The sequence below is a fragment of the Haliotis asinina genome, chromosome 1, assembly GCF_037392515.1.
Source record: "Haliotis asinina isolate JCU_RB_2024 chromosome 1, JCU_Hal_asi_v2, whole genome shotgun sequence".
Lineage (NCBI taxonomy): Eukaryota > Metazoa > Mollusca > Gastropoda > Lepetellida > Haliotidae > Haliotis > Haliotis asinina.
Window position 1 is genome coordinate 61,657,546 of NC_090280.1, and position 18,684 is coordinate 61,676,229.

The 18,684-nt window shown below is 38.9% G+C and overlaps 1 protein-coding gene across 2 annotated transcripts in view; it reads right to left on the reverse strand.

Annotated features, from left to right (window-relative positions):
• LOC137295697 (protein HIRA-like) overlaps positions 1–14,267 on the reverse strand; it is a 30,705-nt gene extending 16,438 nt beyond the window's left edge. The window contains exons 1-14 of one of the 2 annotated variants that reach the window (XM_067827199.1): positions 14,085–14,267; positions 13,144–13,206; positions 11,600–11,710; positions 11,057–11,147; positions 10,060–10,148; positions 8,937–9,032; positions 8,089–8,171; positions 7,653–7,730; positions 7,356–7,523; positions 6,495–6,545; positions 5,411–5,467; positions 5,011–5,081; positions 4,261–4,366; positions 3,232–3,426 (exon numbers count right to left, since the gene is read on the reverse strand). In XM_067827199.1, coding sequence (XP_067683300.1) covers positions 3,232–3,426; positions 4,261–4,366; positions 5,011–5,081; positions 5,411–5,467; positions 6,495–6,545; positions 7,356–7,523; positions 7,653–7,730; positions 8,089–8,171; positions 8,937–9,032; positions 10,060–10,148; positions 11,057–11,147; positions 11,600–11,710; positions 13,144–13,206; positions 14,085–14,121 — 1,296 coding nt within the window. In that variant the 5' untranslated portion in view covers positions 14,122–14,267. Of the gene's footprint in view, positions 1–3,207; positions 3,427–4,260; positions 4,367–5,010; positions 5,082–5,410; positions 5,468–6,494; positions 6,546–7,355; positions 7,524–7,652; positions 7,731–8,088; positions 8,172–8,936; positions 9,033–10,059; positions 10,149–11,056; positions 11,148–11,599; positions 11,711–13,143; positions 13,207–14,084 lie in introns of both variants that reach the window. The other variant, XM_067827191.1, reaches the window with a different exon arrangement.
• Between the last annotated feature and the right edge of the window lie 4,417 nt (positions 14,268–18,684).

The window sequence follows — 18,684 nt, forward strand, 5'->3', positions numbered from 1 at the left end:
CATCGATATGTACAATCAAGCATTGCACTATTACAAAGCAGATGACTACTACAGACAATAAATTTCACCATGGCAACCACAAATTTGCACATTAGGCCAAGATCGGATTGGATGATTTCATGATGATTACTTTGACATTAACCAATATAAGATGTAACTACTCTACATCTCCTGTAATTTTCACAACACATGCCCAGTATACAATGCAATAAACAGCAAGCTGGAGCAGGGTACAATATGCATACTTCCTACAAATTAAACAAACTTTGCACATAGATCTAAAATAGAGAGAACTAAAAAAAGATTGTTCAATTTTGAAAGAACTATTTAATAATTTTTGCCGACTCAGCAATAAAAACTATTTGCATCATAGAACAATCATCCTGAATGGATCCCCTGGAATTTCAGAAATTCATGTGATTTTTTTCACTAATTCAGGGGAGCTATTTGGTGTAAGTTCTAAAGTTTAGTCAACTGTAGTTAAGGTGGGTGGAATCTTGGATTCAAAGATCATCCATGTCTGCAATTGTGTTTGCCCTGGTAATTTAAAGGGGAGAACCAGACACAATCAACCTTATGCCCACATCAGAAAGTATAGATATGATTGGTTCACATCGTCTACGTATCCCAATTCGGTGGGAAATATATTACTGAGCAGGGTGTCACTGTACAAAGCAATCTTAGTGCTAAGGTGACTGTAACTCCCATACTTTAATGCTGACTTAAGGTAGCCTTAGTGCTATGGTGACTGTAACTCCCACACTTTAATGCTGACTTAAGGTAGCCTTGGTGCTAAGGTTGTTTAGTACAACAGCAACCCTGAAGATATAGATCTTAAACCCTTCCACGTAGCAAACATGGTTGCACGCATACTTCCAAATGGCAGAAGAAATATCTTGCACCCAGGGACATTTGATAGCCTGTCATGAGATTCATGAAGCATACACCCCTCATGATACTGCTAAAACTTGAAATAGATTCTTTTCACAGAACTGCCAAAATCCAGTGAAGAATAGAACAAGTTTTCAAAGCACTATCATGAAAGTACAAACTTTACTACATACTAAGTATCAGCACATGATGCTGTACCCGACTGCTGTTGAATCAGACTCTAATCCCAACAAGCACATATTAATACTTGGCTACCCCCACCATCCCACACAAACATCACAGACACAAATGATCAAGGAATCTAAAGGCCTCATCCATGCTTCATAGGTTCACATACCCTGTTCCCTCACCACCTTTGAAGACAGAGGTCTACTTTGAAGTGTAGTTGCGTTTTATGAGCACTGAGTGAGTGTTATTGCAGTTTTTAGCAAAGCAAGATCATGGCAGAGGACAACAGAAATGGGCTTCAAACTATATACCCATGGTGAATTGAACCCAGGAATTCAGCATGATGAGCAAACGCTTTAAATACTTTGTTTCCCCACTGTCCCCTATGACCAATGAAGCAATCATGCTCACGATGGAGGGCAACCAGCAAGACCATTGAGACCTCGGATTTCCCAGTCAGTGTCCCTTACGCTTAATGTGCCAAAGCCATGAATTCATATTCCCATTACAATTTCGGACTCTACACCCTTAACACATATCTCTTGCTTGCTACAGACACAAAAGAACTGGAAGATACTTTCTATAGCAAGTCGTAAGCTCCTGCCATACAATATGGGCTATCAAATGGACATTCCAAACTATTCTAATGTCGACTATTCAAACTTGGAATTAAGAGTCGAATTTTAATTATTTTTCAGGGGTAGTTCAAAATGGAAATTGCCACTTTATAACAAGCACTAAACAACCTATGTACTACTTTTGGTTGACAAATTCAGCTTCTTGTGAGTTACTTCAATGCACAATCAAAGCTTGAGAATGTTCTTTCTAATGTGACAGGTAATGGGATTTCCCCATATATTTGTTCAGCATTGTTTCAAATGAGTATGTTAGAGTAAAACTGTATTCTAGTTGCATTATATCAGCCCCTTGAGCAAGCACTTTTGGCATGGCTATGTGTGCTACATAAATATCCTCAATAAATCCTAATGTCAGAAAAAGACAGTTGTGAGTGCAAATCTCTGATGACTGTTACTCTGGTAAGACAAAGGGGCAGTTAAGATGCTGACAAATATAGAAATAAATCTGGGGACAAGCAATGAAAATCCATGCTATGGTTTGGGTGTGCCCAAGGGAGACTACACTGCAAAGTGAATCATGGCATAATTAACTCTGCCACCAGCCCAGCCCCACAGCAAACTCATCAGCATGTGTATTGGTCAAAGCAATGAATATGATCATGATGCCGACAAATATGGAAATAAGTACAAGGAACAGCAACTTGAATGACTGATATTGTGTTTTGCGTGCCTAAGGGAGACAACTCTGCAGGTAAATTGTGGCATAATTACCACAGCCCTGTGACCACAGTTTACCAATCAAAAGATGTCACTGTCACACTGCTTAAAAGCCTATGTACTCAGAGGTGATGTGAGATGGTCAGGTACATAAACCCATCAAGTACTTATAATGTCTTACAAGGGTTATGACTGTTTAACAATGCGCTAACAAGCAAGAGTAGAAAGAGGGTGAAATCTATCAAATATCCATCTTGTTAACTGTTACATACATCATAAGTCTGGCTAAAACGAAACAAAAATAATTAACCACTGACTGTAGAAGAAATTCCACTAGCATTTTTGTCCAAACGGGCAGAAATAGTACATGAAAAGTGACTCTTACAGTTATTATCAATAAATATTCATGGAATATTTTCATAATTCACATTAGTGGTCTCCAACAGTCAGAATTTGAATTACAAACTATTCCTAAGGCCAAAACAAATTTTTTTATAATGTTGTATTTATCAGTCATTATAAATCATTATTCTTGATGCCTTCTCCCAGGGCTAAGAGTTCATTTTCAGGGTATCATTAGAAATTTTGTCATTCCAAGCTGGTCGCAATGGCTCAACATAATACCACCGCTCTTATTACCAAAACGTTTTTAAAATGAATTTCAATTCAATAAACAATGAATTAATTGAAAACATAAAAACAGAAATGAGCATCTGTTGTAGCCTCAGACTTAACATTACTCTGAATTTGGACAAACTGTTGAGACATATCTAGACAGACGCAGACTGTTAGTAAGAGGTGACAGTCATGTTAGCGACAGACTTATGTAGTGTATAAGCAAGGTTCTCGTTACATCAGTGTTGGGTTTTTGTGACACCTTGAATGGCGTCTCCCCGTTGACCTTCATGGACGAGTTGCTCTTGCTCTCAAGGTCATTGAATTTCTCTTTCTCTTTTTGCTTCTGCTGGAGATTGAAAAGTGCTGCTGACTCGATTATCTGACTGGCAGCATTCGCAGCCAGGTTGGATTGAAGAGGAAGACTCTTGCCATAGATCTTCTCTAACAGTGTTTGCTGAAAGAATGAGAGAGATAAAGAGCGAGTGAGCATTGTTTTATGTTGCTTTTATCAATAATCCTGCAATATCATGGCAAGGGACTAGTGCTGCAACAAATCAGTTTAATTTATAAAAAATGAATCTGACACCTCAAACATTATCCCCATTTCAATTTGATATTTGAATATCTGTTTAAATTATTTCCACACACTTGACTTTGAAAGTTTTACTTAATTAAAGTTCATTAAATTTTCTGTGTAATATGTATTGTTTATATAAATTATGAGAGTTAAATGAAATCTGATGTTTTTACTTTAAAGAAAAATGGAATAATAAAATTATCAAATTGACGGTCCAACACAGAAAACCTAGTTTTAGGTGAATTGTTGCAACCCTACAAAGAGGTCTGGGTGAATTCTTGTAGTCCTACAAGGGACACCAAAAATGGGCTTCACTCACTGTACCCACATGGGGTATCAAGATGAGGTCAGCAAGACAACACTTTGGCCACAGGTCCCCCTGTCGTCTCAATACAGTCCAGACGTCTTTTCCATTGGCTACCACTACTCTCAGCAATATTTCAGCTATATCATGGTGACCGGTAAATTATAGATCCCAGGACAGATAATCCAGTGGTTGATATCATGAACATCAAACTACAATACTGGGATATGATGACATACATCAACACTGTCAGCATGCCTCTCTGTTAAATCGTCTAGGTTGCCTCCTTCAACATACATGGACACTGAAAAGAAGTTCAACCTACATACTCAGGGTTTAATAAAAGCAATGAATAATGGAATCTGCATAATAATTACAATACCAAATAGGTTCTGCAAATAACTTACCACTTCCTGTTTAGACAAGGCATGACCAATCTCCTCTTGGGTAAAGTTGACATATGCAACAGACCCATCTATAGAGCAACACATCAGCTCAAGGCCATTTTGACTCCTGGAAATAAGACATCAAAAGTCACTCACAATTAACGCAACTTTGCATAGTGGTACAGCTACATCATATTTTTTCACTTGATTAATGGTCATCATCAGAAAACATCAGCCATGGTTGACAAACATTGGATCACTACTGTAGTGAATCTAGGAGTAAAGCTACAAAGAGCAGATCCAAACTTGGCTAAGGGAAGTAACTCTCAACTGTTACCATCCCAAAGTGTTACAAAGCATTTGTGAAAGTCCATAAATCTTTGTGGAAAGACAAACATGGTTTGTTCAACCTGTCTCGTCACATCTCAAAAAAAGTACACAATCCTGAATACAAGGGCATCAAGTCAAATTAGTGGTTGCTACTATTAGCAACGTGTCACCATAACAACCAAGCTGCCAAACCATGTCAGCTGACAACCTGATCCAACTTTGCTCCCTATTAAAGGGTCTGATCCACAAAATGTGTATAATATGATGTATTATGATACCTGTATACATACTTTATTTTATTTTCAAGAATACTCTATAACTACGAACACTTTGCAGATGTGGTCCAAGGGACTTAATTAGACTCTGCCGACCTGAGACACAGGAATCACAATGTAGTTTGCAATACAACAGCATCTAGTACATACTTGGCGCACAACTCACCACGATATATCCATAATTGAGCTATTGAACAAATCATGTGTTACAACCAGAGGGCGTCGCAAGGCAGTCAACTGTAAAGAAAGAATTTGAGTTGTATTCCAGATCAGCTGTACTTGCTTAAAATACATAACATACATGCATCTGTCTGTGACTGATTACAAGTCTTACAGCACTGAGACACCATGCCACAGTTTATACCATACTCAGACACGATATACAATACAGACGTTATCCCCTAAAAAATGAAGACCAGGCTGGGTAATAACAAGTTCCATCTTTAGCCTCTCTAAGTGTTGTGGCCACAGAATAACATCAACATCTACTTCTCTGTATGGCTGAAATAACACTGATGCAAAACAGCCTGCTCATCAATATGTACAAATATTCACAGGACACCTACCCATATTGAGAGAGATCTGTCTTTACTTCCAATAGCACAGCATGAATATTGTTGGCTCTGCAAATAAAACAAAACATATTTTGAACATAATTCCCAACAATTTCAAACATAATCACTGCATAAGATACTCAATTGTTTTATGCAGAAGATCATAAATAATCGCACACATCAGGCCAACAGTTGATTGATTGACTGATTGATTGATTGATTGATTGATTGAGTTTGACTTTACGCCAATTTTAGCAATATCCCAGCAACATCCTAGTGGGGGAGGGGGACACAAGAAAAGGACTTCACGCATATTACCCATGTGATAAATTGAATCCAGGACTTCAGTGTGATGAGCAATAGCTGTAACCACGAGGCCACAGCACCGTCTCTAGTGGCTGATAGCAAGAGCAAGAATGGCACCTCACCACAGCCAATCATCAGAAATTATATTATTATTGGGTTGATTGATGTTTATATGTCACTTTTGGCAGTTACAAAGCATTTTGTGATGTCAGTGTGTAAATATGTCAAGTCTGTACCAGACAATCCTATGACTGAATTCCTGAGCAATGCAGGTAAGGTACGATTACATGAAAACTGCAGAAATCTGACCACCCATATCTACTCAGTCACCTTATCTGGAGTGAGCGAGTGGGTGGGTGGGTGGGTGAGTGAGTGAGTGAGTGAGTGAGTGAGTGAGTGAGTGAGTGAGTGAGTGAGTGAGTGAGTGAGTGAGTGAGTGAGTGAGTGAGTGAGTGAGTGAGTGAGTGAGTGAGTGAGTGAGTGAGTTTAGTTTAGTTTTACGTCACACTCAGCAATATTCCAGCTATATGGCAGCAGTCTGTAAATAATCAAGCCTGGACCTGACAATCCAGTTATCAACGACATGAGCATCGATCTGCGCAATTGGGAACCGATGACATGTGTCAACCAAGTCAGCAAGTCTGACTACCCGATCCCATTAGATGCCTCCTGCAACAAGCATAGTCACCTTTCATGGCAAGCATGGGTTGTTGAAGGCCAATTCTACCCCACGACCTTCACGGGTTTCTGAAGCCAAGACTGTTTCATATACAGCACTTGTGCAAATTACCTTTCCAGAATCCTTCTTTATCTTTTTGGTCAAAATTTGAGGGTTAAATCTCTGAAATAAACACAAGTGTAAATGTAAACAAACAAAGAAGCAATAAAACAAACATCTGAATGAATACCAGATTTGTTACAATTTTTTAATACTAAAAATAAATGCATTGTAGGTCTATCATGATTGCTGAAATACAATAGTCAATGGCTCATGGACATGGGACAAACACATCTCAATTTGCAAGCCTGCTTAATATAAACCTGAAGCGTGCTTCTCACTATATGTTAGGTCATCTTATGTTTTCACAGAATAACCACATTTGAGGCTTTTGTTGTGTAGGGACAGGTTTAACTTTTAATCAGTGCGGCTTCTTCACAGGTTTTACATTTCGTTAGTAAGGCCAGGTTTTCCCCAGTTTTACTTTTTGAAATCAACCTTTCCTAACTCTATATGAACATCAACATTCAAATGATATATCAGTGTTTGAAATCACTTCAAAAACACTGTTCAAAATTAAGCTTAAAGTTCAAATGGTTTCCCCAGCAAGATTGGAACTGTAACTCTCAGATTTGTAGGCAGATGCTCTACCACATGACCACCAGACCGCTGAAGGACATCAGCTTGTATATCTATTTATAGTTACTATCATTAAATTGCTTTCACATGTGCTTCAGTTATTGTTAAGTAGCTTCATTAAATGATCATCTACATTGTAAATATCCATCAATGACGGTATAAATGTTAGAGAGAACACTTCTCAATTTTTGCAATGTAAAACCATCAGGGTCAGGAAATCCCTCGTGGCTCCGGTCTACAAAACTAAACTGTTTAGTGAGCAAATTAAGAACTTTAGACAGATTGTTGACTCACTACAACAGTGATAGCTTTCCGATGTCCCACAAAATCAAGTGTTGCCTTCCACCCATCCCTCTCAATGATCTGCGCCGTGGGACCTGAGTTGTTCATGGCATGTGCAGAGACGATGTAGTGACCATCTGGTGACCAGTTGAGACGGAGTACATGAGTCGTACCGCCACACTAAATAAACAGAAAATGTCACATTTTGAAATAATCAGCAAAGGACAGTAATAAACAGTTGAGAGGGTTAGAAGGCTGACTGTGTGCTGATGATTAGGTGCCCGAAACATACTATGTCTGGTGACTCACCTCCTTGAAAGGCTCTGCAACACAAGTCTCCTGCTGCCAGTCCAAAGTCCTCCACACTTTCAGTGTCTTGTCATCTGACTGTAATAACATGCACATTTCAGTAGAGCAAAACATTCCAAATGCTAACATCTAATTATCTCCCTAGCAAGTACATAGGAACAAAATGCTTGCACTGTAAAAAATGATTATGTTCATCCATTTGAACACCAGGAGGTTACACAACATGGGAGTAGTACTGCAATATACTGGGACTCATTAAAGAAGGTTTTGACAAACTTTAAAACTGGATAGTGATATGAAATGTTATACAAAACATTGAAGAAATAACACAATAAGGGTGTCCCAATTTCACTAGCTGCAATCATGCATAAACTTGATAATCATGTGAGTAATTTATTGTTATCAAATCAGTGCTAATGCCTGACAACAGCAATACCTGTGAAGCGAGGTACTTTCCAACTGGATCCCAAGTTACTCCTTTCACAAGGCCTGAGTGACCTTTCAGTGTTGCAACTTGTTCTGGAAAAAAAAATGACAACAATGAGAGATAAAATAAAATTCTTCATAGATAACAATTTATTTTATCAAATGTGATATGACATTTCGGTATGGCTTCTTATACCGATGTCAAGCAACGTGACAACACAGAACAGATTTATGTATATCAACAGGGATTAAGAAATAACAACATGTAAGCATGAGTGAGTGAGCAAGTTTAGTTTTACGCTGCACTCAGCAATATTCCAGCTATATGGCAGCGGTCTGTAAATAATCGAGTCTGGACCAGACAATCCAGTGATCAACAGCACGAGCATCGATCTGCGCATTTGGGAACCAATGACGTGTCAACCCAGTCAGGGAGCCTGACCACCCGATCCCGATAGTCACCTCTTACAACAAGCATAGTCGCCTTTTATGGCAAGCATGAGTTGCTGAAGGCCTATTCTACTTATAAGCATGAATCAAGAGGTTAACAAAAATAACAAGGGGGACACATCATGCTGGTAATAAGGCAGTGACAAGAGGAAGCCAATGGTCCATATCAGCCATGTATGTTTTGTTGAGGACCATAAATGACATGAATCCCAATATCAATATCAAGGACATAAGCTTCAGTTTCAGAGACTTAAGCTTCAGTTTCAGAGACAGACTGGCTCTTCCGTGAAACTTCACTTTACTCAAATGACAAAGGCATCATGCCATTGTAAAATGTTTATTGCCATGTGGGAATTATTACTGGCATTTTACGGACTAGTTAGACTAAATAACTACATAAAAACTAACCCGGGAACTTGTGCACATTCCACACGATGATGGTGTTGTCCACGCTGCAGGAGGCCAGCCAGATGTCCTGGGGAGACCAGGCCAAGTCTAGGACATCTGAAATAAAACATCAGTTGTGTAAATCACTGAACAGCGATACTCTACTTTTATGTTCAAGAACACTAAACGAGATAATCTCTTGCATGATGCATCGCTCACTATCTTTTTAGTACCATGAAGAACCATGTCAAACCTGGGTTGATTTTTGTAGTTTGATGTCGCACTCAGCAATAATCCAGCTAAATGACAGCTATTTGTAAATAATGGAATCTGGATGAGTTAAACCAGTGATCAACAGCATGAACATCTATCTAAGCATCAAGTATACAATGACATTTATCAAGCCTCATGATAAACGTCGAGTTTTGATTGATTCACGTGACTGATTAAATACCATGTACATCACAATCCACTAGCAGGGAGGACAAAAGTCATATTATCCCGCCACGCCTCGGTGACTACGCAGAGTGATCTCCAAACCTTTAGCAACACTCACTGCATTGAGGTCAACTGATCAGCTGGTGTCAACATTGCAGCATGGAAATGTGAACCGTGGCATATCACGTAAATAAAAACAAGTCAATTCGAAGGGTATTGTTTTCTTTTGATTTAGTACAAACATTCAGCTAGATAAATGCATTACCACATCTGGTCTCAGGAAATACAGGGTTTTATCAGTCCCGAGGGATGAAGATGGGTTTCAGTGAAAAAAAAAAGAGGAAAATGGGCTAGGCTTCTTAACTGAAACAATATAACACATATCATGGACAACATCAGTGCCATCAAATACACCAGAATTCTCATCCCTGGTCAAACAAGCCAGTGACTCTAACCACCCAGTCCCGTAGGTCTGCCTCTTGACAAGTATATGTTGCTGAAGACAAGTTCTATGCGAACTGTCAAGGGTCTGCAAGTGTGCAACAGACATGCCCTAGGTAACATATGAAACAGACTGTCTGATTGGCTGCAAATTACCATAACTTTGATTATTAAACTGACAGGGTCTTACATACTTAGATAAACTTCTTTCAACATGTATAGCAAGGGTTTTAAGACACAAAATACTAGAGGAGGAAATCCATACCTCCAAGATGTCCCCGTAGTGTTGATGCAGGTCTCCATGATTCCACATTCACAATGTTTGACCCAAACACGGATGATGGACGTGCAAATCTTAAAGCAATGGAACAGTATAAAACACTCTCACTGTCAGACTAGACATCAGTAATGTTGTTCCTGTTTTATTTGATTGTTGGCTAAAAAAATAATCAAGCCTCAACAACTGAGAGAGTGAATTTAGTCTCTTGCCGCTCTCAGAAATATTCCAGCTATATGGCAGCAGTCTGTAAATTAAAGAGTCTGGACCAGACAATCCACTGATCAACAGCATGAGCATCAACAAGACCACCTGATCACATTACTCGCTTCTTACAACAAGTATGGATTAGTAAATTTCCATTCTCACACAGATCTTCATGGGTCAAGTTTGCACAAGACAATTAACTGTTCGACATTATCCACACAATTTGACAGAATGACACACAATTTGAACAGAATGATACACTGTCACAAAATTATCAAGTCATACAAACACAATCACTTTTACAAGCTATATCCTTTGGGGCCTAATATTCTCAGCTGTGAACAGAAGCAACAACTGATTCCACCTAGTACAATGTCAGACAATTCGTGGAATTAACTGATCATGGTTACCAATAATTGCCATTTTAAGTAATCTGTTCCAAGAATTACCCCTTGACCAACTTTCAGACTAATCCAAGAGGTATTCTCAAAAGCAAAACTTACTAAAACCCCAAAATTAAATGACAACCTATATCCTTGCGTAGAGGAAATACAACAATGTAAAAGGAGTACATAATTTCCGTGTAACTATCCTAAAAGTTTCAGTCCTGTCGACACCTAAGTTTGTTCTTCACTGCTACATCTACATGCATGACTTGTGTTAGTTTTAACAAGCACTCTCTACAATTCTTTTAAGTTTCAAAGGCACTCATTACAGCAAGCATCATAAATCTGATTTAGAACACAAGAAATTGCATGAGCTTTATGCTGTCACTTACTTGCTGTGCTGCCAGATCATGATGAGTTTATCATCGCCTCCTGATGCTAGAAATTTGCCACTGTGAGACCATCGAACACAGTTTACACAAGCTGAAACGTAAAACATCATACTACTTTCAAGCCAACTAGACAGCATTGTAATCTTCAAGAGCTATTTTTTTCTTCAATATTTGGTAATCTTCAAACAGCCTATCCCATCTAAAATTCTTCTTGATCTCTATTTCAAGGCTTTTCTGTCTATACTCATTATTTCATAATTATAAGACTTTTTTTATTTTTAACTGCTTATAAATATAAATATGTTTTTAACATTCGAATATAGTCAGTGAATGAGTGAGTTCAGTTTAAAACTGCTTTCAAAACTATTCCAGCTATATCTTCAGTAAATGGCAATGGTCTGTAACTAATCAAGTCTGGACCAGTCAGTCCAGTGGTCAACATCATAAGCATCGGTCTGCGCAGTTGCGAACCAAGTCAGCAAGCCTACCCACATATATATATTTCTCCATCAATTCAACAAAACGAACTTTGAATAACCCTACCTAAATGATCGTCCATCTGACACAGTACTTTGGGGATATTCTCATCCTTCTCCACCTCTTCGTCCTGGACTGGACCCATGTTCCAAATGACCACATTCCCAGCATCATCACCTGTAGTAAGACAACACATTGCTGCATATCATTATGTACAACTAATACAGTTGTGCTCCGTTTATCCGAACCTCAGACATCCGGAAAACTCGCCTTCCGAAGGAAAAGTCCTTAAAACGAATTCACAATGTTGTAAAATTACTCACCTATCTGGAAATCCGGTTTCCGCACCCGTACAGTCATTTTCAAATACAAAACACTAAATTATGTGCATTTTTTGTCTCGTATATCTGGATGGTTGAGCACCTATATGTTTACACATGTGATTACCGAGGGCCTCGCGTGACGTAACAAAGAAGATGGCCGTCTTTGAAGTGTGGGAAGATTAACTACCTCTGAGTAGCAAGGTGATGCAGACTTAATTTTGAGGTGTGTCAATTTGTGGGTCACCATAATTAATTAATTCGGATGATCAAGCAAGCCTGGACAGCTGTGAGCGAAAAGACAATTGCTAACTGCTTTTGTCATGTGGATATTATCCAATCAAATGAGGACCCACAAGAAGACATGGCCTTGTCGGAACTTTGCGATGTACTAAGATCCTGTGCACAAGTTGCAACTGTGACTGTTACTGCCGATGTTCTTGGGAATGTCGACAGTGACGAACTGACCGGCGAAAGTCCTCTCGCTTTTCTATACAGCCAGTGCAAAAGGCTATGACTGATTTCTTCAAGAGAGCATAACTGCATTAACAGGTATGAGACATTGCATGCACCGATATTTGTTTATGTGTAATCAATATAGACAATGTCTGATGCCTACTATGTTCGTTTCTTTGTATGTTTCTTTGTACATATGGCCCCTGATTCAGATATCTGAAAATTTGCTTATCCGGACAATTTCAATAAAAACACAAGTGTTCGGATAAACGGGGCACGATTGTACTACGTGTTTTGGTTTTGGAAAAATACATTAGGCCAGACAAATTTCATTTCTTGTTTTGTGGACTTGCAGTTGCATTTTTTCAAGAATGAAACAACAAAAATTAATTAATTTTTCCCGCTCAAACACAAAACCCTTATGTTACATATAAAAAATGTAAACTTTTTTATTGCTTTTTACCCAACATACACTTCATAAATTGCCAAAAGTTAAATACATTTAGCATTTAGAAGGAATATTACTTTGACAGACCATTTTTTTTCCCTCCTGCCTTTAGATTTTCTGAGGACAAAAATTCATAAAAGAGAAATAAAATTGTTCTGGCATTACATGTTTTCGCATACAAGACGTGATTTCAAAACCAGGAATACATGAATGAAAGAAACTTTGTTTCTAGCTTACTTTTTACAATATACCAATAGCATTGAGGAAGATAGCAGAATTGGACGTAATTTAAATGTACCAAACAAATTATACAACCTCAATGCTAACCCCCTGCCTCACAAAACAAAAGAACTTTATTGAAAACACATGTTCAATATTTCACTTACTCTGCCCTCCTGTTGCAAATCTTGAGCCATCTGGGTGGATGTCGATTGAGAAGATAGGTTTGCCTGGAAAGAAATGAACTTGTCACTTTTTTCACATGTGAGTATTCCAAAATGTGTTTGCCACATATGGACACATTCCCCAAATGGTTACAAGTTTCCATTTCAAAATTTTACCATAAGACCCAATATACTACTACTACTACAGCAACTAGTTGAACTACTATACTACTAGTAAGAAAGGTAAAACAACATTGAAAATTTGTTTCACATTACAGAATTGTATAGTTAAGGTGACATTTTTGGTAAATTCATTGAAATATATTTTGAGTGAGAGAAATAAAAGAATACCACAAGAATGGTCATAAGACTGAGTTCGTCTCAGAAATCATTTCTAAACATATCTTACAAGGAAAATCAACTTCCTTCAATGGCATTTCAGACGTTTGGAAGTAAAATAAAGGCATATTTATGCATAACAACTTCATCTCTATTTTAAGTGGTGTGGCGAACCATCAGCAGGGTCTGATGTTAACATATAGATCATTTCTGGACTCTCTTAGTCCCATTTGACAGGAACAAGTAAGCACGAGACGATCTTTTGGTATTAGATTTAATGTTTCGTGTGTATAAATCTATGCAAAATAACGTCAAATTTTGATTCACCTAATTGTTAATTTGTAAACGATGTTAAACCTCAGTGTCAGTACTGCACCTGGTCATTGTAAATAAGATTGAAAAATCATGTATCATGTATGCAGTGATGAATCAGTTGTGGCCATGTTTATTTGGTCTGGCTGCATTGTTGTCATAACCATGTGTGTCTCTTTGTCACTGTTACGCATTGTGCAATTACGCTCAATTTGCATAAATTTGACAATTTCGAAATACCTCCCAAAAAGGCATTTCATCGAACTATTAATGAAACAAATGTGCATATTCACCCTCGTGGGATACCCAGTTTGGTTTCAGCAAACGCATTCTTGCTCAACGAACTTTCCGAAAATATTTTCTGTTTGTGTATTTTCTATAAAATCATTTGTCACGCTCTGCTATGGGTCCCGCCATGTTTGAAGTTTACACTGAAATCTCGGGCCGCGCGAGGTTCAGCTGTCAAAGGTGAAGGTCATTATCAAGGGACAGGTGCCCTTGCGCTTTGACATCGAGTTACTTCCCCTGGACTGCAAAGTCAACGCTCCCACGCCTTTAGCGGGATTCTTATTCACAAACTCAAGATGTGCCATTCGTTGCGAGAAGGTAAACGCTAAAAGATTCAAAGGAGGACAATAGGAAAATAAAATCACTTGTCCGTTAGTGTCTTATGATGTTTTTAAAACTTTTTTTTGTATACCATTCACAAATGCCTCAAAATATCGTCAAACCAGGGAGCCTATATTGAGGGGGAGAAGAAACTCCTGAAAAGCCGCTGAACGTATGTCTCGGGTCGTTACGTAACCAGTGTAGCCAATATGGTGGCAGTGTAGTATTTAAGACTTGAGCCCTGTTTATTTTCAACAGCTGATAACGTTCGCTGAGTGTTATAACAACTGAAATCCTACATGTAGATGATAGGTCAACTATTTTGTCACTTCAGTTAAATTGTAATAATTGATATTAGTGTCCGTATTAGGACAGTAGATTTGTAGTAGAGTTTCAAGTTGGTAAGTTATAGCTCACTAGCTTCTATTCTCGATTCACTGCGAAGATAGACTAAATTGTCCATTCCATTCCCCACATGCAATAAGATATCTGAATTAATTATTAATGTAAACAAAAATGTTTCAAAGTAGATTTTTTAAAAGTACAGCTGATGTTAACACGTGTTCTTGCGATACTTTTACCTTCTTTAAAGGTCACATGCAACCAAAAAATGAAACATAATTAAAACACATTTATCACTTATTCATTACATATAATATACATTGCTGCTTTTTAAAAAAAACAAATAAACACAATTATAAGCGTACAATCGCGATTCAAAAGTGCAATATTTTGTACTTGGGCTTACTTCCCCCGAAACGAAGCCCTCGGGAGACCGAACCCAGTCATAGCGGGTGGATATGCACTGAAGTGTAACGACGGCTTCCGATTGGCTGTTTCATTTGCTGATATATGTTCATTGTGTGTACAGAAAGATGATCTGTTTGATGGGCATTTTACGAGTATAGCCAGTCACAAGAAAGTAAGATTTTTTATGGATAACAACTTCTTTTTGTGTACTTGATGCGTCGTTTCAATATGGATTCATATACTGCTGTCAAACAAAATCATATACACTAAAAGAAGTCGTTATCCATGAAGAATGTATATAGAGATGTTGGGTTTGGAAAATATCTGTTCTCTGAATTTGCGCTCGATCCAATCAAAAATCATGTCAGTAAAGATGGTAAACTACTGGGTGGCTGGAATCTGTCATTTGTCCAAGTACAAAGCAGGACTTAAAACTGACAAGAGTTTGCACCAGTTCCCGTCAGATCCAGTCATCCGAAAAAAATGAATGTAGTATGTTTGCAACCCACAGACATAAAAACATGTCATGTGTATCACACGTGCCTAATTACATAATGTGGCTGACACGGGACTCGGGTGCACGAGTCATAAATCAACATATTTTCTTTATGTCGTATAGTCTGATAGGTGTTAAGTTCAAATTGCACGTGGTCAGTGATTGAAGCTGTGTATTGCATGTTGTCTTTAGCAGACAGGCAGGTGTGAATAAACCAGACACTGCATGAGCTTTCTCTGTGACAGAGACTGCTTACCACAATCAACAATTTTTTGTACGTAACAAGTAGATTATTTACTTGTTTGTGTACACAACCAAGACTAGACTACTGCTCACGACCTCAGACGCTGGGCATGCATATTGTTTCAAGCTCCGCGAACCTATTCACTGCGCATGCGTTATGGACGCAGCGCAGCTGTTGAAACCAGTTTTCCCCTCAGCGCTGGGGGGAATTTAGTGAAACGTTTGCACTCCGATTTCGCGGGCTTTTTTTTCATCGCGTTTTTTTCAACTTTATAGGTTGAATTGGCATTTTTTATGATTTGTTTCGGCAAGTGCACACCGAAAGGTACCAGAATCTGCAAAGTTGTGTTTTACGTTGCATGTGACCGTTAACATGTTTTGGGAGGGAAGGCCGCGGTGTATCATTTATTATTTCATTCATTGACATATGGGCTTCTTTCTTTTATTCTTTTTCTTTATTTCTTTCATTTATTCACATAATTCTTGCTCTTAATTCTTATTATAATTCATGCATTCATTCATTGTAAAATTCCGACTGATACATAAACTGGCTGAAGTTCTGTTAAACCAGGGATAATCTACAACGTATATACTCTATATAGTCTCTCTGGTTAAACACAACTGAAGTTGCACTGGGAACATGCCAAGTCACTGTGTGCGTCGGAGCATGACGAGGCACACATTAATTAGTACAAATGGTAAAGAAAGCAAGCGAGTGACCTATCCCTGTTGTAGAGTATCCCTGGTCAAACAAAATGAGTATTAAGACTTCACAGCAAGAGTTTTGATTTCCAAAACACTATGGCAGAATGCTTTTGTTATACAGCGATTTTGTGTGCAAATCTAGGCGTTCAAAATAAATGTAAAATAAAGTCTGAAAATTTCACCTTGGTAATTACCAAAATATCCACCAATGATTTTCACGTATCACGTACCCTTTGTTAATTTTCAAATTAGTTCAAATCAATTGTATATTTTTAAAGACCAAATGACCCATAATTACACTACATAAAATATATACTGAACCGCAAAAGAAACGTCAGCGTACCGAACATACCTTGTTTGTTGCCAATGTTCAAGAGAAAAAAATGGTTTCTGATTCTGTATTTGAAAAAAATGTTACAACACAGTTACTAAAGTAATGATGGGGCGAGGTTTTTTGTCAGTCTAAGTAACTTAGCCCCAGTGTTATTCGCTACACTACCACACCGGGTCTGAGAAAACCTAATAGGAGGTCGCATCAGTTAACCTTTGAGATTCACCAATCAGGACACTGCGAAAACTCGCGAAAGTGGGCATTCACACATATCTACAGAACTTTTGCCTCGGAAAGGTTTGTACCTTTCTGAATGATTCTGAATGCTGTTTTCCTACTGTCAACAGTGAGTAAACAGTCGTTGAAAATAGCGTTTGTTAATATTCAAGGAACTGTCAGCTTGCAGACATATTAGCCATTGTCAACTATGTCATCAGAAAGCCCTGGGTATATGTACTGCAGGTCAAATACCTGTGTTTATGCTGATTTTCGTATGTTGAGGGATCATTGTCACAGACTATCGGCTTAACCTTAAATTAACCGCCAAACCTTAAACAGTGGCCGTTGTCTGATTGGTTAAATCTGTTCGGCCTTCTAGTGTTTGACTGGACGGCCACAGGTCGCTCAAGGGTTACCTGACGCGACCTCCTGTCAGGTTTTGTTAGACTCAGTATAGGAGTGTAACGAATAACGCTGGGGCTATGTTTACTTTGTGCGTATTTCATGAAAATGACAATGTACATGCATTCCGAGGTGTCATCCGTCTAAGAAGAGTCACCGAAAATGCACCGAATCAATCACTCATCGACATTAGCGACATGCCACGATTATCAACGGAAAAGAGGCCCCAAGCCTTAGGAAGACTGAATGCTAGCCAATCTGCAAGACATGTTGCAGATCATTTTTTAGTTCATGTTCGAACAATATATACCGCCTGCAGCAACAAGTCCAAGCCACTGGAAGCACAACAGACCGTTCTCGCAGTGGAAGACCGCCTATATATGACAACGTTGAGGCAAAATCGCCAGGTTGTACGTCATCAAAATCGTTTCGCTAAGGCTGCGGAAACTTCGCGGATAACCGTTGGGAATCACCCGAGAATAATATCATTTTGAGGCATAGAAAGGTCAGAGTCCTTACTGGGATTCGATCATCACTCTTCGACATCGTCTTGCTTGTAGCGAGAGTTGCAAACTGTAGTTTTCTTCTGCTAAAGCTTTCTCGACGGCTGATGACAGAGTGAGAGTGTGGCGACGAAGCGGGGACCGTATTGCAGATCATTGTGTCCCGGAAAGAAACTCGTGGGGATGTCCTAGCATAATGGTGTGGAGTGCCATCGCTCTCAATCACACAAACTAGGCACTGTGGTGTCCCAGAATATTGGTCCTGGTAGAGGAAATGTCATCTGCCCGCTACATTGATCAAGCGCTGAGACCATTCGTCGTGTAACTTTTTGGTCGTCATGGGAACTCCGTCTTCCAGCAGGACATACTGCCAGAGCAACTAGAGACCTTCTCCGTGAACACGGCACACAAACTCTGGAATGGCCTGCCCTCAATCCAGTCTTAAACGAGGTACGAGATATAGAGGAGGCTCAATGATGCGCGACCAATGCCGGCAGCTGCAGCTGAACTCCCTCAGGATGATCACCGAGTCTGGGCACAAGTTCTTATGGCCTTCTTTAACCGTCTCATCCATTCCATGTACAGACGGTGCTACACTGTTGTCAACACTCCAGGAGACCATACACGTTATTCCA